At 50.1% G+C, this 25,492-nt stretch overlaps 2 protein-coding genes and 1 long non-coding RNA gene across 3 annotated transcripts; 1 reads left to right on the top strand and 2 right to left on the bottom strand.

Annotated features, from left to right (window-relative positions):
* Positions 1-1,168: 1,168 nt before the first annotated feature.
* Positions 1,169-4,466, bottom strand: LOC147223081 (uncharacterized). Its single transcript, XR_015107703.1, has 3 exons — positions 4,451-4,466; positions 4,243-4,315; positions 1,169-1,229 (listed from the first exon to the last, which is right to left on the bottom strand). It is a non-coding gene; the product is annotated as an uncharacterized LOC147223081 (long non-coding RNA).
* A 3,518-nt stretch (positions 4,467-7,984) lies between these two features.
* On the top strand, positions 7,985-19,713 carry plg (plasminogen). The gene is made up of 19 exons (XM_086166744.1): positions 7,985-8,134; positions 9,249-9,384; positions 9,855-9,961; positions 10,777-10,891; positions 10,968-11,107; positions 11,183-11,303; positions 11,604-11,722; positions 11,855-12,017; positions 12,330-12,454; positions 12,729-12,888; positions 13,491-13,666; positions 13,793-13,941; positions 14,084-14,177; positions 15,094-15,208; positions 15,307-15,381; positions 17,205-17,345; positions 17,470-17,576; positions 17,898-18,043; positions 19,102-19,713. The coding sequence occupies exons 1-19, from the start codon at positions 8,023-8,025 to the stop codon at positions 19,261-19,263; spliced, it is 2,463 nt and encodes an 820-aa protein (XP_086022870.1). The 5' UTR covers positions 7,985-8,022; the 3' UTR covers positions 19,264-19,713.
* Positions 19,098-24,643, bottom strand: LOC147223079 (solute carrier family 22 member 3-like). The gene is made up of 12 exons (XM_086166745.1): positions 24,294-24,643; positions 23,768-23,812; positions 23,598-23,701; positions 23,101-23,255; positions 22,793-22,961; positions 22,402-22,516; positions 22,095-22,195; positions 21,629-21,843; positions 21,437-21,545; positions 21,178-21,290; positions 20,967-21,066; positions 19,098-19,836 (listed from the first exon to the last, which is right to left on the bottom strand). The coding sequence occupies exons 1-12, from the start codon at positions 24,630-24,632 to the stop codon at positions 19,722-19,724; spliced, it is 1,680 nt and encodes a 559-aa protein (XP_086022871.1). The 5' UTR covers positions 24,633-24,643; the 3' UTR covers positions 19,098-19,721.
* Positions 24,644-25,492: the final 849 nt, after the last annotated feature.

Here is a 25,492-nt window from a genome sequence, read left to right as displayed (position 1 = left end):
AGGAGACCCCTCTCAGAGAAGCAAGCGTCCATGAAGACATCCAACCGTCACTGGACAAACAAAGGTCCACCCAGGAGGTTCTGAGAGCTACATGCTGACAGCTCCACCAGAAGACCAAGAGACCAGAGAGGTGTGACCTCGTGGAACCTGTGGAGGAACCCTCGAGGAGCTGTGGACCTCAACTTCAACCACCAACAATGGAGAGTAATCGCACTGCAAGAGGAGGTAGACTGGGAGCCGTGTACTCGAGTACTGAGATGAGTACTCGAGTACTGAGGCTGATTACAGAAGATCCCTCCAGGAAGCTCCTGGGCCTGGTTTGGGCGAGTGTACTCTCCAGGTGAGTTGGATGGTGCGGATGGATCTCCAGGTGTGTGTGTGTGTGTGTGTGTGTGTGTTAATCTGTCGTGTTGCATAGCAACCCCATTCAGCCCAATTGCTGTGCAGCAAGTCACTCATCAACATCCCCAACCCTTTCTTCTCGGACTCTCCCCCCTCAACCCCCGCAGATATCTACCAGATGCTACTCACGGCCTGTTGGGACTGGACCTCTGGGATGAAGAGGAGCAAAATCTTCAAGAAGAGAAACCAAGCCCTCCATGTTAAGTTCTGATGAGGAAAGACCAGGTCCTGGAGGTCCACGAACCTCTGCAGACACGGAAAGCAGCATCTGGATCTTCTGTTCATTTCCACCGATGCCCCTCACTTTAGCATTATGCCAAAAGGTCACATCTGGAGGTCAGAAGGTCATCCGTGCGACCCAATCAGAGGACCTCCTGGATCCAGCACCTGCAGTTCCAGCACCTGATCACCAGGGGCAGCAGAACCTGAGGAGCTCAAACACAACCAGCAGGTTGGAGGTGCTGGAGACCAGCAGGTATGTGCGTGTGTGTGTGTCTGTGTGTGTGTGTGTGTGTGTCACTCAGGAAGAAGACGTTCTTGGGTTGAGTGTCACCTCTTTCAAATGTAAACACACACACACACACACACTGGTCTCTGAGCTTGGACCTGGACCTCCTGGGAGGTGAAGATAAACAAACAGACATACCTGGACAGGTAACCTGAGGAGGTCCACCTCACCCCCACCTACTTCCTGTCCACAAGCACAAACAGGCCTCGGGCTGTGTGTGTGTATGTGTATGTGTGTGTGTGCGTGTGTGTGTGTGCAGAGGAGGGGGTGAGAAGATGAGCAGATGATCCATGGCCGAGGAGATTTTTGGAGGAGGTGCCTGCAGGAGGAGATCAGGGGATTACAGGTTGAAATCCTGAGGAATCTCCGGAGCTCAGAGTGATGTGTGACTGAAGGAGCTGGTGAATGCAGGTGTGTGTGTGAACCCACAGGAGAACATCATGAGATGTTACACCCCACAGAATCAGCAATGTTCCTCAGAACATAATGGATCTCCAAAAATAAGAAGATTTGGTAAGGGAACCGAGAAGCTCCTCCACCCGCAGCCGTGACCTCCTGTTCTTGGATTCAACATCTAAATCCAGGAGATGAGTCGTTGGTGGTTTCCTCAGCCGCTCTCCGACAGAGAACTTCCAAGACATCTCACTTCATTTCTCATAGTCCACGTTGTCCCAGAAGAGCATCTGAGCTGTGACCACCATAGATTTCGAATATGATGCTCCACAGGAGGCGTCTGGCAGTGAGCTTGAGTTCCTCAGAGGGAGCTGAGATGGTTCCTCTGCTGTCCCAATGCACAGAGAACCTGAGAAGGTTCTGGGACCTGCAGAAGGTTCCTGCAGGGAGGGAGAGGTTCAAGCGGTCACTTCCTCGTGATCTTCGTCCTTCAGAGAAGATTTGCTCCTCTTCTGCCCCCCCGGCTTCTCCACGCGAGAACTGTGGGAGAACAGGTGGACATATCTTCTGTCAGGAGTGATGGAGTGGGTGAGAGCGCCGGCGGGTGTTAGCTTACAGACAGCTGGGCCTCCACGCGAGAGAGTGTGTGTGTGTGTGTGTGTGTGTGTGTGTGTGTGTGTGTGTGTGTGTGTTTGTGAATGTTGGTCTATAAGGAGATGCGTTGTGTCCCTCCTCCTCAAACAACAAGCCGGCGGCTGCAGGACTCTGAACTGCAATCTGCTGAAGATATGGAGATGTGACCTTCTCAGAACTTCCTGAAGATCCAACACTTTCTGGGATGAAGCGCTGGTTCTTCAGGAAACCAGCACCGGCTGCAGATTCTTCCTGGAGCAGATTTAGTACTCAGTACGTCAAAAAGTACTTCATAAGTACTGCGTTCTGCTGGTTCTTCTCATTCTGCCTTTTCTCTGAAGGACTTGGAAACTTCTATTCATCCATTTCATTTTCCTTCTTCTCCTCATCTTCTTCTCAGCTCCTCCTCCATCTCCATCTCCACACACACACACACACACACACACACACACACACACACACACACACACACAACCCACATTGCACCACACACTGTACACACCTCACAACACACCTTTAATACAAGCTGCACACTACAACACATACCGCACCTCGCATTACACACACTGCCTTGTACTACACACACCTCACACTACACACACAAGACACACACACTCACACTACACACACACACACACACACACACACACACACACACATACACTTACACACACACACCTCACACTACATACACTGCCTTGTACTACACACAGCTCACACTATACACACATCTCACACTACAAGCACAACACACACCTCTCACCACTTACACTACACTACACACACATATTGCACTATACATACAATACAGTCTACACACATCACACTACACACACTTTGCACTACACACACCTCAAGCTCTGCCCACAATATACTCTACACAACTCACAATCACATAACTCACACCACACTCACCTCATACTACATACAATGCACCTTAAAGTACAAGCTACACAACTTAAACTACACACCTCATACACACGACAAACAGGACACTACACGCTTCACAACACACACCTCAAACAACACTTGGAACTACAAATGGCACATTAACCACACACACACTGCACACCTTCAAACATTGTATTGTGCGTCTTTGTGAGCATTTTGTATCCTAGTAGTCGTACTTGTGTCGACTCACCTGCCATCTGCAGGAACTGAAAGGTTCTCCTCACGGAACGCTGTGTGTGTGTGTGTGTGTGTGTGTGTGTGTGTGTGTGTGTGTGTGTTCCTCTCCAAATGCCAGGCCTGCAGAGCCACATGGACATCAACATCAAGTCCCGGTGAGGGAACAATGCCGATGTCAGGGTGGAGGAGGTCAAAGGTCATTGCTCTTTTTTTTTTAACAACCAAATCCAGGTGTGAGGACACCGTGAACTGCCGTCACCGGCGGCGACGAGGACAAAAGAGGTCTCCGTGACAAGTACCCCCAAAGAGGAGATGTTTTCATTCTCCGTCAAGAGGAGCGAGAGGTGCCCCCTGATAATAACACGCCTGCGTTCCAGGCAAAAGATGCTAACCAGCTTAGCATCCGCGTTCATCATCCATGTCAGGGCGCCGCTAAAAAGCACAGGCTCTGCTTCTTCTTTCGCTTTACATCTCCTCCTCTTCCTCCCTCCTCCTCTTCCTCCTCCACCTCCGGCTTCAGCGGCGTGTAAAAAATGCCCGCGCTGCATCTCGCTTTGAGTTTAATCGCGCATCCTTTGAAAGCACGGGGGGGGGGGGGGGCGCGGCGCCACAATGGCCCAGTCAAGGTCAAGTCACTTAACCGATTCTTTAATCAAAGGAAAAATGCACTCAATTTAAGGAACAATGTTTTTCTTTTTTCTCTTTTTTTTCTCTCCCTCTGAGCAAGCGGCGGTTTGCCGGCGCCGACAACGACTCGCCGCCGCCCCGCATCTCGTCCATCCCACGACTCTGTAATTGAAAGCGCACAAAGGGATGACATTTCCAAGGCTCGATAAATAACTTTTTCTCCCGTGTTCAGAAAAGGGAAGTGACCATGACACGGCGGCGGCGGCTGGGGGGGGGGCCAGGCCCGCGGGGATTGCCCGGGGCACCACAAACCCCGGCGGGACCACAAACCCCTGTTTTATTATTAATGGCCAGGTCGCAGTTTTAATTTTGATATTAAAACGATGACATTCAAAATGAAAAGTACATTTTTACATGTCACGGACACCATCTTGGCTGGAGAAGTCGTGACGATGAAAGAGTTCTCTCGGTAACACAAGAAGATGAGAAAAGAAGAACTGTATGTGTGTGTGTGTGTGTGTGTGTGTGTGTGTGTGTGTGTGAGATCATACCTGCACAGAATCTACATCGATGTGAATGAACTGGATAATCATTTACGATCCACTGGGAGGTTGCTAAGGACATCTTTGAGAGGATGAGGAGAACCACCAGCAAAACCATGAGGAGAACCATGGGAAGAAAGCAGGGAACACCAGAATGAGGGCCAGGAAATTCGGAAAGTTACCGTCGGCTCTTCTGTTGATGCCGCATCAAACTGACATGTTTGGGTTCCAACAACAAAGAGCAGCCAGACGCAGAGGTGTGAAAAAATTCATCCATTCATCGATTCCCTTCCGATTTTCCTTTCCTAAGGTCACAGGGGGCGGAGCCTATCCCAGTCATCGGCAGAGAGGCGGAGTCTCCCTGGACCAATCAGAAGGACACGGAGACGTCCAACTATTCACCCTGTCATCCACACGTCTGGACAATGTAGGGTCTCCATGAACCTCCTGCATGTGTTTGGACTGTGGGAGGAACCCAGAGAACCATCAGATAAAATAATGTAAGATTAACTTTCATATTTCCTTTGTCACAGACGCGTAACAGTCGTAATGTCAAATAATAAAAAGGTAACGTACACGTGAATATAAATATAAATAGACAGAAGACAGAAGATAGCAAGACATCCACCAATAAATAGACAGCACCAACACATCATGATCATCGGGATAATAGTGGGCACCATAAAGGAACAGTGAGGATGAAAAATACACAACCAGAACTAAACGACAATATAAACAGAGGATAAAATAAATAAACAAAAATAGTTAGGACATGACATGTGAATGGGTGAGGTTGTGAGATTGTGGCAGGAGCACAGATGCACCTCAGGCCGGTCAGAGTTGTGTGGCGTCCAGACTGCTGTTGCACAGTCGACGGCTGTGGGCACAAAGGAGCCTCTGAAGTGTTCTGCACCAGGGTGGATGAACTGTTGGCTGAAAGAGGAGGGGAACCCCAGCAGACACTAGGAGAACATGGAAACTCCACACACACAAGAAGGCCTCCTGTGGGGAATCCAGTGAGGCAGTCTGGCAGTGAGGAAGAAGAGCCAATATCTACCTGGCCTAAACTTCAGACTCTGACAGAAAAGTCCAAGATGTCGATAAACTCTTATGACGTTCTCACCACAAAAAATACAAATGTCCCTCACAGCTGGTCTGCAGGCGGCGCTAGGAGGCAGCGCTGAGCGAGGGTGGGACCAGATAATTTGGTCTCTGATCTTCTGAGAAGAAGGGACGGCCACCGCATTAACCCTTTCTGCTCGCAGCTCAAGCGGTTGCCACCGGCAAAGACCGCGGCTGTGACACTTCCATGCATGACCTTGTCCAACACGCCACTGAGGGAAACCTCTGCAGCCCGGAGAAGCCTGCACTGGTTTCTGAGTTGTGGCCCGGTATTGATCAAGCCGCATTGTTGTGGTTCGTAGAGGAGGTTGACCTTCATCTCCCCAGAATTGAGAACAAAACCACACACACGCGTGGGCTCTCGGGGAAACAATGTGCTTCTGAAGCCAGTGTTAAAGCACTCCGGGGTTCAGACGTTGCTTGAAAACATCTGTCTGATTTTTTAAAGGACTTCTAGAATAAATATTGTGTTCTTGAAGAACGGGGGAGGCCGTTCAGACCCTGACCAGTAACCAAAACCTGCCCCGTCCAAACGCTGACAGAGCAGCAAAGCCCTCCCCTTCAGCGTCCTTCAGCTCCGCTGCATTCCATATTCTCAAGGAAAATCCCTCCCAGGGAAATAAGGTTTCCATTTGAAATTGTTTTCAAGTCTCCTTAAGTAGAAACGGGGCTTCTACTCTCAAAGGCTGTGACCCAGATGGGGGAGGGGGGTCGGGAACCAAGGAACCAGGACGGTAACAGAAAGTGGATGGCTGGGCTTCGATACGAGTCAAGCCGATTACAAAAGAAGACGTGAGCTAAAGCTGGACGGGCTATCCAAAAAATCAGGAGATCAAGCAAAAACAGGAGCGGGAGCAAGATAGCTATGGACGCCCCTCACAGCCCTGCCCCATTGCCCTTTCCCTTCAACACTGCATCATCCCCCACATGGCCTTCTCCAAAACCTTAAGGGTCAGAAATTCAGACAATCGCCGTGCAAAGAAGAACAAGGACTGAGCAAAACAGTTACCTCAGGAGAGGTTTGACCAAACTCCACCCAGGAGGACCGACTGGACATCAGAGGGGAACAAATGACAAAGGACAAAGGACGAAACCGTCGCTGAACACCAGAGCTGCCCAGATAGCAAACCTGTGATGATGATCAGAGGTCCACTACAGAGGGCCAGTGCTAACCAGACCCAAGGAAGGACCAGTGATGCTGTAGTACACATGCCAAGCCAGTAGTTGGCGCTGCGCTTTTGTGATGAACTAAAACACATGTGTCTCTCGACACTACCTGTCTGGGCGCCATTGACAGCAGTGGGAACGACAGCGAGTATACAGTGACCGACAAGGAGGTGGAGCTACTGTTTGGAGCGACTGAACTACAAGGAGGGTCAATTCCAAGAGGATGTAGTAAAGGACTCATGCCATTCCAAGTACTCTGGAGTGCTCCTGAGTACTCTGGAGTGCGCCATGACCTCAGTGAGCATACACATTTACAGAGAGGTGTCTCTTCATGGTTTGTCTCCGTCCGTCAAGTCTCCAGTCCGACGCCCCCCCCCCCCCCCCCCCCCCTTGTTGCCCTCCAGCTCTTCATCCCTGTCTCCTCTTCGCTACACCAAATTCTCTCTCTTTTTTCCGCCAAGGTTATTTTTTGGTGTTTCTGAAAGGATCCTCCGGGGAGCTGCACAAACAATCTCCAATTTAATTTGGAAAAAAAAACCCTATCCCCCCCAAAAATATCATCTCTACTCCTGTCAAGGACGATGTGCTTTTAATGTTTTCGTTCAAATGAGTCAAAACCAAAAGAAATAAACTGAACTCTGACTTTACCGCCACACTTATGGTTTTCAGACGCTGTAAGAATAACATGCTAGCACGGCATAACAGCAGCTCCGAGGCTCTGCCGGAACCCTCAACCCCGGGTCCCCTTACATGCTTTCGTGGTGTCGGAAATGGATTCAGTTTACACTCAAAGAAAGATAATAAAATAAAAAGAAAAATCCAAGTTAATTACAAAATGTGATTCATTTTAAAGCACTCTTGATTCTTCATTATTTGTGTTTGTGTTATCACATTTCCAGTGACTCAGGCCCTACCGGCTCCTGCCGTGTCCTGGAGTCTAAAGTATGGGGTTTGGAAATCCAGTGTTTGCCGTGGAGGACCTTGTTCCCTTCTTATGGGTGAAGATTAACGAGGCCTATTGATCCTCTTCGATGCCAAACACTTATAAATGTATTTTATTCGCAGCCGGATTGTCAATCTAACGCGTCTCGATATGAACAAACAAACTAACTTCATTAAGGAGGCGACAGTCAATGGAAGCAGTGATGAAATCTAGATAGGGGGTAAAGGAGAGGCTGATCGGGGGGTGGAATGGCGGAAGCTAAAGGAGGTCAGGGGACATCAGGAGGAGCTTAATGTCCTACATCTTCTGGACGGTCAGAGGACGTGGGCGTTTTCTCGACAAAAGACAAAAAACAAGAATGGGTAAAAACCGGAGAGAGTAGAAAGAAACCAAGAAGCAGAGTGTGACGATGCGCCGCAACGTCTACACATCTTTAAAATGTCCAGTAAACAAGGTTTTTGACCCCTCGCTCGTTGCCTCCCCCGCCGGGCCAATGATTGACCAGCCGTTGAGACGCCCTGTTTGCCCTCCCGACATGCTAAAAGGAGCCCGTTGATATGCCAGGTGGAACACCGTATCACCTTAGTCGCCCACCAGCTAGTGGATTGGAGGGCCTCATCATGGATCCGTACAAAGCGGCCTTCCTGCTCGGAGCCCTGGTTTGCACCGGTAAGACCCGCGCAGCCACTTTAAAGTATCCTCGGCTGTTTTAGCAAAGTTGGCGTCCCGTGGTAAACGTCAGACCAGGACTGGACAGGATAGATCCGCATGTCCGGGGATGCGAACCCAGAACATGGAGGGGGTTCACGGGGGATCAACTGTCATGCTGTGGATCCTAAAGTCCACTGGTCTCGATGAGAAAATGAACGGAGCTTTATTTGAACTTAAATATGAATATTATATTTGTATAAAAAGCATACAGAGACTAATGCAAAATGGAGCCTCGGGTTATTTTCCTGGGAAAAAATGAATGGAAATTAGCTTTACCTAAATTCGAAGGAAAGCATCTCCGCCCCCAGATTGGGTTCGTGTATCTGTATGCGGGCCCACCGGGAAATAGCCGAAATCAAATAAAAATACCTTTTAAATGGTTGAAAAGAGGAGGTAGTACCTCAGAATTAACGGCAAAAACACAAGATACTGCGATTCAAGATTTGCCAAAAAAAAAGGCGTCAACCGCATTTCAAACAACCAGCCAGCCCGAGAGTGAACAACATTAAACTGCTCCGATATTTTCTATTCCTGATATCTTCTGATAATCTCCCCCAAGATCTGTTCGAACCATAAGCTTCCCCGGCCTGTCAATCAGGTTTGAGTGTTTGTCAGCGGCGACTCTCGGCTCAGGATTCAATCACGTCTGCTCAAGTGTATTGAGCAGTTGTATAAGTGTATTTGAGTTGAAGCTGGATCAAACCAAACAGTGTGGGGTCCTGAGGGTGCTGTCCCCAAACAAGCCCCACTTCTTCCAAAGCTTAGCACGCTGTTCATGCTAAAGGATGGCCTTAAATGTAAAACCAAACCAGTTTGAACGGCCTCGCTAACGTGATCGCTGCAGGACTTGCTTTATCAGTCGTGGATTCCAACCTCCCCCCGCTTCTTCTGCCGCACGTCCAGATCAGTCCGATTAAACGCTCAAACCCGAACACTTTATCTAACAGTAGGTTGGTCGACCGGTTGACCGACAGGTCACTGACTGAATAGGAGGTCGTTCCCAATACTTAAGTTTATGATGGTGTTAGCTCAGACCTCAGGTTTCCTGAGCTTTGGATGTCTGTGATTCCAGTCATTGGCCAGCAGCTGGAAGGCTACGAAAAAACCGATGGGGCATGGATCGTGGCCTTACAAAAACGACAGTACGCAGCCAACAGCGCAAGTGATTGCGCCGCTAAATGTAGCGTGGAGTCGGCCTTCACGTGCAGGTGAGCTCACATCTTTACATTCTTATTAGACAGAAGAATTCGGTCGTCTTCACTTAAACTTACATCACAACATCGTCTGCAAAATGTGTCACCTGCATTTCACCATTGCGGATGGATCCTGAGCAGCGGGCAACAACTTAGCGATTCAGAGGGGCAGTTCGGGGTTCACTGTCTCGCTCGGCAACACTCGAGGCTAGGAGGAGCTCCAGATTTGAACAAGTAACACTCCAAAGATGTCTGCTCTACAGCCTGAGCCAAGCCACTGCCAGATTCTGTTAATCTCATGACTTTTAAATAAAGATGTCCGGGTTTTGGAAGATGATAACCTTGATGACAGACATTCATTTATTTCAAGTTGCCACTGACCTTTCTTTACATCGGAGTGGTTCATCACTGCAAATATGCATGCGGCATGATACAACCTGAAGGCTCTCCTAACTAAGCAAATCACAAATGTCTATTCCCCTCAGGTCCTTCATGTACGTCGAGAAGGACCAGGAGTGCTGGACCGCCGGTGCCAACTCCAATACAGAGTCCATCCTGCGCATAGGTGGTACCGCTTTCTACGAGAAGAAAGGCAAGTCTCTATTCCTGGTGACTTGGACACCAACGAAAAAATTTCTGCTGAGAGGACGTGAGGAGAACAAGCTGCGAGGGACCCAGAGCCAGGCTCTCGCGGCGTTCATAGAGGCCTTTAGTCTTCAATTTCATGATAAGCTCACATCAGCACACTTCTGTGTTCAGCTAAGACACACTCACAGTGGTCCAGTGTCAGCCATGTATTTCCACACTACTGAAATGGACATGACAGGTGGTGGCCACCATTATTAGTAGCAACGTAGAAGTGCTACCACAGGTAGCTAGAACTATAAACCGCCTCCACGCTTATCACCTCTGCACTGGATGACATTAGTCCATCCACACATACTCACATCGATGGCAAAGCTGCTGTGCAACAATACAATCGGGTGCAGCTGGGGCTTGACTGTCTTGCCTAAGGAAACTTTGGCATGTAGACAGGAAGAGCTGGAAACTGAACCTCTAACCTTCTAGTTGGAGGTTTGCCGGCTCTACCAGCTGAGGCACTTCCTGTCAAGAGCAGCTTGAAGGACACATTGTCACCTGAGAACCAAATCTGGCCGATATTAAGACGCCTAGAGTTCCAGCACCAACTTTCTCCTAGTAAATGTTGAGTTTCTCCATCAGGCAGCAAACTCCTCCATCTCAAATCAGAATCGAGAAGTGGGCTCTCCCCGCTATCAGATGAAAACTACAATCAGACCTCAGAGTAGCTCTCATTTGAACAGCATAAAATTTTTATCAATGTTTTACTTCACTCAAATCCTTCAAGGGCCACTTGGGTATAAATAGCAAGGTTCTGTCTTTTTCCAGAATACCTCCAGGAGTGTGTGAGCGGGATAGGAACAAACTACAGAGGAACCAAGAGAAAAACTAAATCAGGGAAGATGTGTCAGCGGTGGGAGGGGATTTACCCCCACAAGCCCAAGTATGTCTCAGATGTCCTTTCCACAAAGTCCATATTGTCAGACTTGTCATGACTGCTCTTCATATCCCGGCTGCAGCTTCACGCCAGAGTCGCATCCCCTCGCAGATCTAGAGAGTAACTTCTGCAGGAACCCTGACTCGGATGGCGGCGGGCCCTGGTGCTACACCACCGATCCGGACACCCGCTGGGAGCACTGCAATGTGACCAGCTGCGCAGGTGAGCTACCCCGTCCCTGAGCCGAGCACGGCCGGCGCTTCGCGCAAACTGACATCCGTTCCGGTTGCCTTGCAGAGGACTGCATTGAGTGCAGCGGCGAGAACTACCGAGGAAAAACGTCCGTCACTGAAAACGGCTTCACCTGCCAGCGCTGGGACTCGCAGAAACCCCACAACCATGGCTACATCCCTAGCGCGTAGGAAAAAGCATACGCCTGCACTCACCAGCACCACCTTATTCCTTCTCAGTGGAACCTATTTTGAGGTTGTAGAGCAACCCTTTTTGTAATGTCCCAAAATGTACGAGGACCCTGAAGGTGACAAACAACGGCATGAGAGGTAGAAGCAACAAGTGCGGTGTTGGGAATGACTGACTAGTTATAGAATGTGATGTTGATGAAAACTTAAAGTGGCATTGACAAAGTTCTTCTCATTCCTGATGCATCTTCAACCACCTACGGTGCACAAGGGTTTCTGACAATCTTCCTCTTTTTCAGTCTCGCGGACAAATATCTGGAAGAAAATTACTGCCGGAACCCGGACGGAGACCCCCGGCCCTGGTGCTTCACCACCGACCCATCCAAACGCTGGGACTTCTGCTCGATCCCCCGCTGCAGTTAGTTTAGTCAAAATCTGCTTCTATTGCTCATTGGCCACTGGGCTCAACCTGAACTTTAACGGGGGTAAACGTTTATCTTACACCATTACACCATTATTACAACAGTAATAATCTCTCTACACTCTACAGCATCAGAGCCTCCCACTATCATACCGGAGCTGACCTGCGCCACCAGTGAGGGCGGAGCATACCGGGGCACCATCGCTGTGACAGAGTCTGGCAAGACGTGCCAGAGCTGGTCGTCCGAGACGCCACACAAGCACAACCGCACTCCTGAAAACTACCCCTGCAAGTAAGAGAGCCGATGGCGGGGAGGAAGTCAATATTTGGGGAACTTTTGAATCCTTGGCCAAACGGAAGAGTGCCAAACCAGCGTTGCGCTGTATGCTCCATTGGGGACGAGCAGAAGTGGCAAAGAAGAAGAAGAAGAAGACAACATGGTGCCATGTATTTAGCGGCACATACACCACCGACGTCTACTACGTTGTCTCTTTCTTAGGATGTACATTTTAACCAGCTTCTCCACCAGCCCCATGCCGGCATGTTGGCCCCATGGGGGGAGAGGCCACTGCCTACTCATTCCAACTTCCTGTTTGTTTGACAGGGGACTTGAGAGCAACTACTGCCGCAACCCTGACAACGAGAGGATGCCCTGGTGCTACACCACCGACCCTGGAACTCGCTGGGAGTACTGCCAGGTGCCCACCTGCGGGAATGAACCCAGACCAGGTGGTTGTATAGTACAAGTACTACAATTACATGCAGTATTTTGGTCCGGATCTGTTTCCATGAGTACAACAATCACGTCCTCATCTCAAACAAATTCATTATTTGACAAGAGACCACAAAGCTGGGGGCTGGGGGGTACTCCGGGAGAAGGGGGCACCAGTCTCCAGAACCAGAACCACCAGGGACAAACTTCTAGAATCTGAGGGAATGTCAACGCACGGCTGAAATGAAAATGAGAATTCACGCCAAACTCTGCTTCCCCTCGCCGCTGCAGATGAGCCTGTCATCCCGTCCGAGGACGACGACTGCTACAGGGGTGACGGCACTAGCTACCGTGGAGTCACGTCCACGACCATCAGTGGAAAGAGATGCCAGGCCTGGACCTCCATGACGCCTCACAAACACGGGAAGACTCCCCAGGCCTTTCCCAACGCGTGAGTCCACCCCCAAGGCCAAGGGGTATTTCAATGACTGTGGGAAAAAATTTGGGGATGTCATCATGTTTCTTGACATATGACCTTCTGGACACTAGCAGAAAGGCCATAAACAAGGTGGTGGACACACAGTATAGTGTTCATTTTTATAGGATTAGTATCATATTCATTCCTCCATCCATCATCTGTACTGTTATCCTGCAGTCAGGGTTTGAGGGCTGCCATTCAACCCTCATCCAAAGGTCATTCAGAGGTACAACCGTTCGTATTTTACCGCTATTTCAAGTCACTTCACGGCATTGATTTGTGGATTCGTAGATGGTTTATGGTGGATGTGGTGGATTTTCTTGTTAGCTCTTTGGTTTTTTCAGTCTTTCAGGATATCTCTTGCAAATACGTGAGGAAATCGATTGGGTTTCATAGAAGTTAAAGAATCGATTCGAGGCGAACGGATTCTGAAACACAGGACTCTACAGGCGGAGGCGGTTTGGTCGGACTGGATGGCAAAAAGAAATGTGCTGCCCTCTGCTGTCTGAACCACGTACTTACAGTGTTTAGACACAAAGTACCTTAAGGTAAATCCCTGGTTCCTCCAACCACAGAGACCTGAGGAGGAACTTCTGCAGGAACCCCGACAACGACCGGGCCCCCTGGTGCTACACTACCGACCCAAGGGTCCGCTGGGAGTATTGCAACCTGGAGAAGTGTCCCCTCCTTCCCCCCACGGGTGCAGACGACACCAAGCCCGTTGCCACCAGGCCACCGCCGGACAGCAAAGGTATGTCACAGCTTTCAGAGCAGAAAAAGACCATTGCTGATCGAAGATGTATGACCTGGGAACAAGATAGAGTTGGTCTCCTTTAGAAAGGCATTGACTCAGTGCTGCTTCTCTGTTTGACCACAGACTGCAAGGTTGGAAACGGGGCGACGTACCGAGGCCCCACCTCCATCACCATCCTGGGCGTGACCTGCCAGGCGTGGAGCGCTCAAACTCCCCACAGTCACCAGAGCTTCACCCCGGAAACACACTCCGACAAGGGCCTCGAGGGCAACGTGAGACCCGAAGACGGCCATTTCGACCCTTTAGCTCATTGCTGATCTTGGTTTATTTCAGTCATCAAAAATTAAATCGTGGCATCGGAGAGAGGGAAAGGATGAAGATCCTGTTCAGCTGTTGGTCGATTGTCACCCACAGAGCTGCAGAAACCCAGACGGCGACGTAAACGGGCCGTGGTGCTATACCACTGACCCAGACAAGAAGTGGGACTACTGCCAGATCCCAGTCTGCGGTAAGTGAAAAGAACCTTCAGGGGTTCAACCATCTCATATGCTCGTAGTCAACCAGCAAGTACGAGGCGTCTGTGGCCTCAACAGCGACCTCTGCTGCCACCAGTTGGCATTACAGGACGTGTCCCCTCCCCTTTGAACTGGCCCAGGAACTGGTCAGCCCCTTTCTCACCGTAGTAGCTTTTTGTAGGTCATAGAACCCTTTCAGGAATGAGGTCTGTTCCCGGTGCATTCAGACACCCAAGGACCCGTACACTAGGGCGGGTTCTTTTTACAGTTCCAGAACTCATAAGCCATGCCCAGATACTTCTTGTGGACTGTGGCATGCCATTTTCAAAGTCCACTGTCATCTCTGGTGAGATGTTCTCTCACCGAGGCACTAGAAATGGAGGGACAAAGATGTCTAAGCTCTTCTGCCTGCTATGCCTCAGAAGGGTTTCTGGGACTTGCAGAGAAACATCTAGGAGTTAGCTCGTGACTAACAGATTTCTTCACCTGGTGAAGCAGTGCAAGGGGAATATAAAAACACTCCAACAATCTGATGGTCAAATGTTTATTATTCAATGAACGCTGTGACGGCTTCCACCTACATGGTGTCCGTGTCAGCTTCCCCTTCTTCTGTAGTTTGTTTTTGAGCGTCGAGCTGAAGGTGCACATCGGCCTGGTCCCTCACTTCCTGTGGGCATGGTAACCTTGAAGGTTCCCCTGGGGGAGGCTACTGAACCAAACTGGAGCTGGACACTTCTTGGAACTTTCTTATCTCGAAGCGACCTCACGTCAGCCTTGTTGGCTCACAACTTTATTTGACCACTTACCATCTTGAAGAAAAACACACAACCTTTGAGCTTGTGCATGTTTTGGTGTAAATAAGTGAATAGACAAAATGAACCCTTTGCGTGTTTGAACTCCCCCCTGCAGCGTCAACGGACTGCGGGACGCCCGTCACCAAGCCCAGGCGCTGTATCAGCCGCATCGTGGGCGGCTGCACAGCCAGACCTTACTCCTGGCCCTGGCAGATCAGCTTGCGCACCGTGTGAGTGCCCTCCGGGGAACAGAAAGGATCCTGCCCGGTGGACTCCCGGGGTGTGTGCGATCCAACTCTGACTGACATGTCTCACTCTCTTACACCAGCTCGGGAATCCACTTCTGCGGAGGAACCTTGATTCACCCTTCGTGGGTTCTGACTGCCGCCCACTGTCTGGAGAGGTCAGACCCTCCCGGGCAGCCATTCATTCATTCTTTCCCTCGACACTCACTCTGTAACCAGTCTCCACGGCACAACAACAGAAACAGCAGAAGGACGAGCACCATGAAGTACTTAAGCAAACGCAAAGAATCAAGTGATTTCAGATCCACTTCAAGCTTCAGACATGGAGACAAATCCCCCCAGCAGGTCTCCGGGGCAAACTGGAGACCTGCCAGTTAATCGCTATGGGATCAGGAATGAGGGATAGCTACATTCGGGCACCTTACATTCACCAGTGAAGTACCAAAGTAAAACAGGAAGTCCAGAAATGTGAGAACAGAAAAAAAATCAACATAATCCTAAAAATAAAAGCAATGAAACAGCAGGAAGGCATGAGAGGAGAGTGTACCACATCACAGGACGCAAGAGTCACCAGATGGGTCTCAGGACAGCAAGACGAGGGAAAGCTAGGTTTCAAAGTCACAATGCGTTCACTGACACCTGCAGGCCGCTGCAAAAACACCCGGAGCCGAGCTCAAAGAGTTGGACTGGTCGGCCAGATAGGGAGATTGGGCTTTCATCCAGGTTGATGGAGCGTACAAATAGTCAGACGGGTTGTTTGGATAGTTAGACGGGTTGTTTAGACAGTAAGATGAATCATTTGGATACTTAGACTGGTTGTTTTGAAAGCTAGACAGGTTGTTAGGATAGCTAGAAGAGTTGCTTGAGTGAGACAAATCATGATGATAGATTGGCTGTTTGGATAGCTGGACGGGTCGTTCAGATAGTTAGACAGTTTGGTCAAATAGTTAGAAGGGTTGTTTGGAACTTTAGACATGTTGTTTGGATAGTTAGATGGGTTATTTTTGATAGTTAGACAGGTTATTTGGACAGATGTACAAGCTGTTTGGATAGTTAAGACAGGTTCTTTGGATAGTTTGCAGATGACTTTGTGATCTGCAGTGATAGCAGGGAACAGGTTGAGGACAATCCAGAGAGATGGACGTATGCTCTGGAAAGGAGGAGGAATGAAGGTTAGTTGCAGCAAGACAGAGTAAATGTGTGTGAATGAGAGGGACCCGGGAGGAACAGTGAGGCTACAGGGAGTGGAGATCAAGAAGTTGGAGGATTTCAAGTACTTGGGGTCAACAGTCCAGAGCAGCGGAGAGTGTGGAAAAGAGGTGAAGAGACGGGTCAAAGCAGGTTGGAATGGGTGGAGAAAAGTGTCAGGGGTACTATGTGATAGAAGACTTTCAGCCAGAATGAAAAGAAAGGTGGAGGAAACCAACTTTGAGACCAACTTTGCTGTGTGGACTACAAACAGTGACAATGACCAAAAGACAGGAGGCAGAGCTGGAGGTCGCAGAGATGAAGATGCTATGGTTCTCTTTGGGAGTGACCGGGATGGATAGGATCAGGAATGAGTCTATCAGAGGAACAGCACATGTTAGATGTTTTGGAGAGACAGTCAGGCAATCCAGGCTGAGATGGTTGGGTCATGGCCAGAGGAACAATAGTGACTATATTGGTAGACGGTTGCTGGAATGTGAGGTCTAGAGGAAGTGAGAGAGGATATGAAGTGAGCTGGTCTGAGAGAGGAGGATATAGAGAATAGGGTGAGATGGAGATGGTGGACTCGCTGTGGAGACCCCTGAAAGGAAAAGCCCAAAGGAAAAGAAGAAGACCGGTTGCTTGTACAGCAAGGATAGGCTGATAGTTAGATGGTCCATTTAGGCAGTTAGATGGGTGGTTAGGACAGTTATACAGGTCTTCAGTGGGACTTCAGAGGTGGTCTCCTCTGGTCCAGAACCCTCGCTCCAGGTATCTATTTGTGCATGTGCAGGTCCAAGCGTCCGCTGTTCTACCGGGTCCTCCTGGGCATTCACACCGAGGGCGCCAACGAGCCGTCTAAGCAGGAGCGCCGTCTGGAGAAGCTGATGCTCGGACCCAACAGGGCCGACATCGCCCTGCTAAAACTTGCCACGTCAGTCCTGCTGCTCCTTCTGAACCGACATCACCCTGACCTCCTGCTGCCGTGATGTTCATGTGTGTGTGTGTGTGTGTGTGTGTGTGTGTGTGTGTGTGTGTGTGTGTGTGTGCTTTTTCAGACCTGCAGTAATCAATGACAAGGTCCTGCCTGTATGTCTGCCGGAGAAAGACTTTATCGTTCCAAGTCGAACGGAGTGTTTCGTCACAGGCTGGGGGGAGACCAAAGGTACGTGTGTGTGTGTGTGTGTGTGTGTGTGTGTGTGTGTGTGTGTGTGTGTGCGTGTGAAGCTCCCACCCTCTGCGCAAAGCATCGTCTCAACACACAGCATAAGATGTGGTGGCTGAAGTTCACCCAAATGAAGACCTCATGCTGAACGCCGCAGCTGCTCCTCTTGGCCTGAGGGGGGGGCGCCAGACTCTGGACGATCCAATTGGACAAATCAGCGTTTGTGCTCCTCCTGCTCCTAATCCTTGATGGCTACGTTTCTGTTCCTGCCGACGGAGGACGTTTGAGGAGTGGTACTCTGATGGAGGTTCCTCGTTGCAGGGACTGGGGGCCAGGGTGTCCTGAAGGAGGCCGGATTACCTGTGATCGAGAACAAGATTTGCAATCGTCCGTCGTACCTGAGCGGCAGGGTCAGGGACCACGAGATGTGCGCCGGGAACATCGAGGGGGGAACGGACAGCTGCCAGGTAACATTCTAGAAGATGCCCTGCTCCAGTTACCTGTGCGTGCCTCAGGTTCTCCAATGAAAGACGAATAACTTGGACGGAATTTCAAGGACCTGGATTTACTCGGTTTCTTGCGTAACTGCTGCTAACCTCAATTATGACTAATTGAGGTTAGCTGCAGCAAGACAGAGTATATGGGTGAATGAGAGGAACCCATCTGGAAGCTAGAGTAGATCGACAAAGAACATCTGACAGGGTGCTGGGAGAGGAGCTGCGCATGTATGAGGTGGGGCAGAGAAGTATGTAAGGCTGGTGCAGGACATGTACTGTTTGTAAGCTGTGAAACAGTGGGGAGAGGTAAAGGTGGGAGAGCGTCAGGGTCAGAATGTTAGAATCTCCATTGACCATGATGTTTGTAGATGATATTGTGATCTGTAGTGAGAGCAGGAAGCAGGTGGAGGAACCTCGGGAGAAGTGGAGGTGGACGTGTGCCCTGGAAAGGAGAGTAATGAAGGTCAGGAGTAGAGGACACAATACATGTGTGCGGATGAGAGGGAACCAAGAGGAACGGTGAGGCCTCAGTGAGATAACGAAGGTGCAGGGGTTTCAGTACCAAGGGTGAGAAACAAACCATCAGCCAGAAGGAAAGGTAATGAGGAGAAGACCGAGGTGAGAGCAGTCATGGTGTCTGATTTGGAGATACTGAGGAGAAGACGGGAGGCAGCAGAAATAAAGATGTGGAGGCTTGTCTTTGGGAGTGAGGAAGATGGACAGGATCAGGAAGGAGTCCATCAGAGGGACAGATGTTCTGGAGATGAAGTCACCCTGAGACAGTTTGGACATGGACAGATGAGAAATGGAGAACATCTGGGTAGAAGGATGCTGAGGTTGGAGGAGATCCAGAAGAAGACCAGAGAGGAGGTTTATGGAGGGGAAGAGGAAGTTGTGTCACTTCAGTTGTGGATTTTAGGCCTTTAGTCCAAACAGCTTGAGCTGTTCCAGAGTCGTCATCAGCTGCTCAGGATAACAGGAAGAAGCTGTAAAATGTGATCTACTGTGTGTGCGTCCTCTCCCTCCAGGGTGACAGCGGTGGTCCTCTGGTCTGTAACAGCCAGAACAGGTTCATCCTGCAGGGCGTCACGTCCTGGGGGTTGGGCTGCGCCCACGCCATGAAGCCCGGGGTCTACGCCCGTGTGTCCAAGTTCACCGACTGGATCCATGAGACCATCAGAAATGAATAGAACCTCACCGAGTCGGAGAGCTGGACCTGCGGAGGAGGCTCACGTCTTCCCTGGAGATTCTGTGAATGTAGTGTTTCTCTGTTTGCTGCACAATTTTACCATGTCACCCATAAGTACTCAAACGTTCTACCAGGGCGTCTGCTGAGATTTGACACCTCACACTCATTCATGAATCGGTTTAATGCGGTTCCTGGATGATTGCTGACGACGGAAAGGTGAAACCGTCATTCTGCAGAAGTGTACAAACAGAACAATCACACAACAAGGTGATCCCACGTACTACCATGTGGGCAAGAGAAGAAAAATCATGAAGGTGATGTTCAGCGTGATTTGAGTTTGGTGGCCATTCATCGCTCGCTATTTTTCTGGTTCCTCACCTTCCACGCTCAGAGATGTAAATGTGTTTTTCCTGCAAAAGTAAGAAATAAAACTAAAGACGGGGCGAATCAAGAACTTAATTATCCTTTTGCCGAGGATACACTCTCGCACTCACACACACTCGCCTCCGTGCTCCTCAAGTCAGATGCTGAATGTTGGTGCAGGCTTTGAGCTTCTGGTGGAGGTTGTCTTTCCCTGGGAGAAAGCATCACCAATGTTACTCCGGGAATCACTGCACTTCCACAATGAGCAATATATTATTTAGAAGTACTGAATCTATAAAAGTTCATTCTGAAGAAACCCCATCCTGGTGGAAATGCATTTAAGAATTTCCTTTGCTTGAAGGGATTGAGGGCAGAGATGAGCGGCAATATGCGTTCATGCCAAGGAGTGCCACAGATGCAGTAGTTGCTTTGAGAACATTGACAGAGAAGCACAGGGAAGGTCAGAAGGACCTGCACTGGGCCTCTGTAGGTCCAGAAAAAGCATCTGTCAGGGTGCCCAGGAGAGAAGCTGTGGTTGTATGAGGAGATCTGGAGGAGCAGAGAAGTGTGTTTGGGTGGTGCAGGAGAGCTGTCGGTTGCAGCTCGAGGCTCATGGATGGAGGGAAAGAGGACAGGAAGTTAGTCGAAGAGAGGGTTCAGAAGAGAGGGTTCGATGGAGGCGGGCGATTTGTTGTTGAGACCCCTAAAGGGATTGGCCCAAGGGAGAAGAAGGTCCGACACTCAAACTGTTAACAACCGAGCAAAACCAAAAGCAGGTTTTCATTTAAAAAAAGAATAAACACATAGAAGAGTCAACCTGAAGCTAATACTGACAGACGATGGTCCACAAACAACACCGGCAGGTACGACCACAACTGGTACCACAAATGTACAGGACACTGATGTTCAGAGCAAAGCTCTGGAGCTCATTCACATAATTGCACATTGTAACTCCAAACTGTCTGCGGGTTGGATCCTTTCTGTCTGACAGCTTTTCAGCACCCGCCATGGGACTGGTGTTGATTTGAAAACATCAGAGGTTCCATCAGTTACCATCCCAGAAAGCAGCATACAACATCTGGGCAGCAAAAAGAGGGACCTCTAACATCGACAAGTTATGATGAAGTGAGGTGTTGAGCACCAGGAGACACGAGGCCATGTTTCAACCGACAGTGGGATTTGGGCTAATGCAATTAAAAGCTACAAAATCTGATTTGGATAAGATGAGAGGGATTTAAGTTTCTGCCCAGACTCAGAAGGCCACCAATCATAACAATTCATAACTGCCAAAAGAAACATGAAAAATTGGATCAAACAGCAAAGGGGGGTGGCTCTCCTCACCGATCAGGAAACTCAACGTCGTCGATGGTCTCAGGAAGAGGAACTCCTTTGGTTTCCGGCAGCATCAACACAGAACCTCCGGCAAAGACTGCTATAAATCCTGCATCACAACACAACAATAAAGATTTGGTCAGTAAAATCTGTGCTGCACTTTCCATTCATGGTGACTTGTATGTTCCATCCAAGTATAAACTGTAGATCAGAAGCATACCAAAGATGATGAGTGGCAACTCAAGCCATACAGCAGCCAGCCTGTAGAGCAGGAAGGGAACAGCGATACCTCCGATGTCGCAAAGGGTGGAGCAAACAGACACACCCATGTTCCTGTAACCATGGAGACTCGGTTGGCTCACAGGCAGCCACGACTTATCGAACCAAATGCCAAGTGCGAGTGAACAATGGCGCCTGAATGAACCCTTCTCTGGATGCAACTGGTCAGACCTACAACCGGCTGGTCCGCCCTACCCCACCTCATGTACGTCGGGTACAGCTCCACGTTGACAAATGTCACCATGGCGAAAGATATGGTGATCCCCAGCCGGCTGACACAGGCCACCACCGTCTTCAGCCAGAACATGCCTGGAGCCAAAAACACCACCGTCAGCACATCTTTAACCACAGTCTGGTCAACAGGTGATCTACTGGCCCCGAACAGGACGGACTGTCTGGAATGAGGGCAGTGATGAAGCAGGTTGCCCCGGCGACAATGTTGGCGCCGGCGAAGGGAAGACGTCTGCCGATGCGTTCGATGGTCAAAAGAATGAAGAGGGAGGCAGGAATCTCAACCAGGCCGGCAACCAGGAAGCCGATGTAGATGTTTCCTCCGATAAGCCCCACCCGCATGACGAGGCCCTGATAAACCACAGAGCCAGTGAACCTGCAGGAAAGGAGGATACGTTCACTGGTTTGTTTTGAATTTGTTTTGACTTAACCGTAGTCGTCTGCACAGGACTGCACCCAGGAGGACAGAGAGATAGAAACGAAGGAAAAGCAAAGATCAGCTCGTCAACAGCTCCAACAACAACCACTTGTCAATGCAGAACCCCAGAGAAGAAGCGTGACCCTGGAGACCTCCTCCAGCTGGAGAAGCACAAACACAGATGAACCACTTGAACAACAGCGACTCACCAGTTGAACATGAGGATGATGGTATGCTTCCTCATGTTGGGGGTTCTGATCAGGTCCAGCAAAGAGGCCGCGGGAGAGTTGCCTTCCTCGGTAATCGGTGTCTGAAGGAAACCACAGTGACCTTTCAGGACCATTCTGATATGTGACTTCAGGAAGAAGAAGGGATCAGTCGGGAGATTTATCGGTACAGGAGGTGTACCGAAATGGTTTTGACATGGACAGAGGGATGGAGAAGATCTGGGTAGAAGGGTGCAGCTTGGATTAAAGGGTTAGCTGTGGGTCAGATGGTACTCAAGTGTTATTGTACCTCAAATGTACTGCTTAGTGTCCTCTTGTTCTCTTTGGCAATGGCCTTGGTGATCTGAAGAGCTTTGGTGAGATTGTTCTGAGAGATGAGCCACCGTGGAGACTCTGGAATGAGCCTGAGAAATAAATCCGCGAATGAGACAACAGACGCGGGGCATTTTCAGGTGCCTCGCATCCCGTCAGCCCCAAGTCAAGACATCCTGGGTTTTTCTGGACAGATGGAGTCACTTTTCCATCCCGTCGGGAATTTAATTGTCTTTCCGTCTTCGTTTTCACCTCCAATCCGACACCTATTTTCTAAAAGCCATTCTCAGATCCGTCCTGACTTTGGGCGCCGTAGCTTCCTGACGGGTGTGAACGCACCACTGACTGCTCCCCACAAGGCGTCTCACCAGTAGTAGGACATGATGAGGATGTAAGGGATGGTGATGGCGACCTGCAGCCACCGCCAGTCCCGGATCAGGTAGGCCAGGGGGATGAGGAAGAGGTTGGCCACACCAAAGAACATCTGGAACAAGATTCCCACCGTCCGTCTGTGCTCCACACCGACGATCTCCGTAACTGGGAGGAATCATAACTCAAACACATTGGCCAAAAAACGACTCTAGCTACCAATATATTTCCACATTTTTGATTCTTCTACTTTCCCCATGGGTACTCAAGTACAACCTGGGAGATCCAGCAAAGAAGTAAAGTTTACTCAGCACAAAGGCGGACATCCAGCTTCCCTTGGCCCCGAAGCCAAAGAGGGTCCTGAGGCCCAGGATGGCGATGAAGTCTGGAGCCAGGGCCAGGGCCAGCCCCACCACGCCGTTCAGGAGGTTGGACGCCATGAAGCTGGTCTTCCTGCCAAACCTTCACCGCCAAAAGACGGACAAGTTGTAGTCAACTGGCTTCGGACACTTTCATTCACTCATTTTCTTTGGCGCTGAACATGCTGTCAGGGTCTTGGGGGGGTTGGAGCTGATCCCAGCTGTCATTGGGCGAGAGGTGGGGTTCACCCTGGACCGGCCAATCACAGGGGCGCATGTAGACGTACAACCATTCACCCTGTCATTCCCCCATGATTATAGTTTACTGTAGTAAACCCTGTCTATTAAGTCCCGGATGTTGATATGCAACTTCCATGGCTGTCGTAACACATATTGAACTATAAAAAGCTAGCTCGTTAGCGTAGGCTTTCAGCCAAGTATGCACCTGTCGGCGAAGAAGCCAAAGGCAAAGCTTCCCACCAGGAAGCCGACGTTGATGGCGGCCTGGTACGCGTCCACCCACCAGCTGTCCGCACACACCAGGTCGAACTGAAGACAGGGAGGAGGAGGAGGTCATCCAGGTGTTCCATCACGAAGCCCACGCCTCCTTCTCACCTCTGTGACGAAGGTCTTTCTGTCGTACTGATACTCCCAGCCGTCCTGAAGGAGCCGGGATGCCAGGTACCGAGACATCAAGTCCGAAGCCAGGAAAAAATGGAATAGTTTAGTGGAGTATTTTAGAAAACAGATGGTACACAGGGCAGAGCAGTCTGCGTGCTAGCACTGCTGACTACATACTTATGCTACATTCAGCTACAGAGTCTATAGGAATACTGCATTTGAATACAGAATACGAAAACTGGAGAGGCACTGCTACTGCACTTGAATGCAAAAAATATACTAACACAGAGCAGTAAAAGTCCCTAATCCTGCGGAATACTCATACTGCAGATTTGAGAATACTGAGTAGTACTGCCAGCGCTGCCTCAAACCTCAGGTGAGCCAAGGTGGAGCCTCGACTGGAAGTCCAACCTCCATGTTGGTCCTGGACTCCAGTGGACTCCAGCACCTGTCTCACACCATCCCCTGTCTGTCTGACCATTGTTTTCCCGTGTCAACGGAGGCGGTATAGTTGTGTGACCTTGCAGGTCTCCAGCGCTGCTCCTCCGAGGTCCAGCTCCTCCGGGATGCAACCAAGGCCGCTGGAGTTCCAGTCCAGCCGGTAGCGGCTGCAGCTGGCGGTGCCGTGGAGGCGGGGTCTGGCCAGCCGGAGCTCCTCCTCGGGGCTCCAGCCGCAGGCCCGGCTCCTCTGCGCCAGCACCGGGTCGCGGCACCAGTGCTCGGGGGTGAAACCCTGGAACACGATGCCGACGTAGGAGCACGAAAAAGGGAAGGTCAGCATGCAAAGGAGGGCGAAGATGCGTTTCTGGCAGCGGCCGAAGGTCCCGGCCTCCTCCAGGACCTGGTCGAAGGTGGCCATTTTTGTCCGCCCTTCTGAGATCTCGGCGAAAGAGCTTCGGTTCTCCCTCGGATTTTAATCCGCTGTCAGGATTGAACACAGTGCTCGCTCTGCTCACTGATCACCGTCCAAAGTCCAGAAGCAGCAGGAGGGCTGGGCTCAGAGGCAGCGTTACTGTTTGATAGAATCACAGTTTTCCAGGTGAAGACATCCTGAAAATATGCAAGGACTTGGACCCAAGTGGACTTGATACTTCGTCTGGGATTGAGACGCACTGACAAAATAAAACATCGCTCACCTGCTTGATGTGCAGGCAGACAGCGGCAACATGTCAGGTATATGGCGCTCTGAGACACCGCAGTGATAAGACGCATCACCAGCAACCTGATGCCAGTGTGATCGTAGCTTGCAACTTCATCCAGTGCAGCTGATAGACTGCACTCCCCATGTACCACCAACATGTTGACATTCCCAACCAAGACAAAAACATCCTGGTGCGCACAGGGCCGCACTCCACCCCCACTTTGGACGGTCAGATCACATCTTTGTTTCTGTATCCTGCGTACAGACAGAGACTGAAACACATTATAGTCATAACAAGAGAACCCAAACTCTGGATCCCAGAGGACATCCTGCACGACTGTTGTGCTACAACCAACCGGGATGTGATCAAGACCGCAACTCTTCAGGAGTACTCTTCTGTATGCGCACAGGAGTACGCTGAGTATGCTACTGGGTACATCAACACTTGTGTTGACAACAGACAAGTCAAGAAGTTCCCGAAACAGAAGCCTTGGCTGAACAGTCAGGTACACCACACACACGGTGCACGCCTGCTCTCATGCATTTAAGTCAGGAGTACAGATCTGGAGTACAGAGAT

The sequence above is a fragment of the Fistularia commersonii genome, chromosome 20 (assembly GCF_037954325.1).
Source record: "Fistularia commersonii isolate RoL2024-O1a breed Wild chromosome 20, RoL_Fcom_v1.0, whole genome shotgun sequence".
In the NCBI taxonomy this organism is placed as follows: domain Eukaryota; kingdom Metazoa; phylum Chordata; class Actinopteri; order Syngnathiformes; family Fistulariidae; genus Fistularia; species Fistularia commersonii.
This window is presented reverse-complemented; position numbering and strand designations above follow the sequence as displayed.

Coding starts and splice junctions, on each gene's coding strand:
- plg (XM_086166744.1), top strand. CDS start 8,023: ATGCCAGGTGGAACACCGTATCACCTTAGTCGCCCACCAGCTAGTGGA. Junction 9,385..9,854: donor GAGTCGGCCTTCACGTGCAG/GTGAGCTCACAT, acceptor TATTCCCCTCAG/GTCCTTCATGTACGTCGAGA. Junction 17,577..17,897: donor AGGCTGGGGGGAGACCAAAG/GTACGTGTGTGT, acceptor TCCTCGTTGCAG/GGACTGGGGGCCAGGGTGTC.
- LOC147223079 (XM_086166745.1), bottom strand. CDS start 24,632: ATGGCCACCTTCGACCAGGTCCTGGAGGAGGCCGGGACCTTCGGCCGC. Junction 23,813..24,293: donor CAGCGCTGGAGACCTGCAAG/GTCACACAACTA, acceptor CGGCTCCTTCAG/GACGGCTGGGAGTATCAGTA. Junction 21,546..21,628: donor CACTGCCCTCATTCCAGACA/GTCCGTCCTGTT, acceptor TTTTGGCTCCAG/GCATGTTCTGGCTGAAGACG.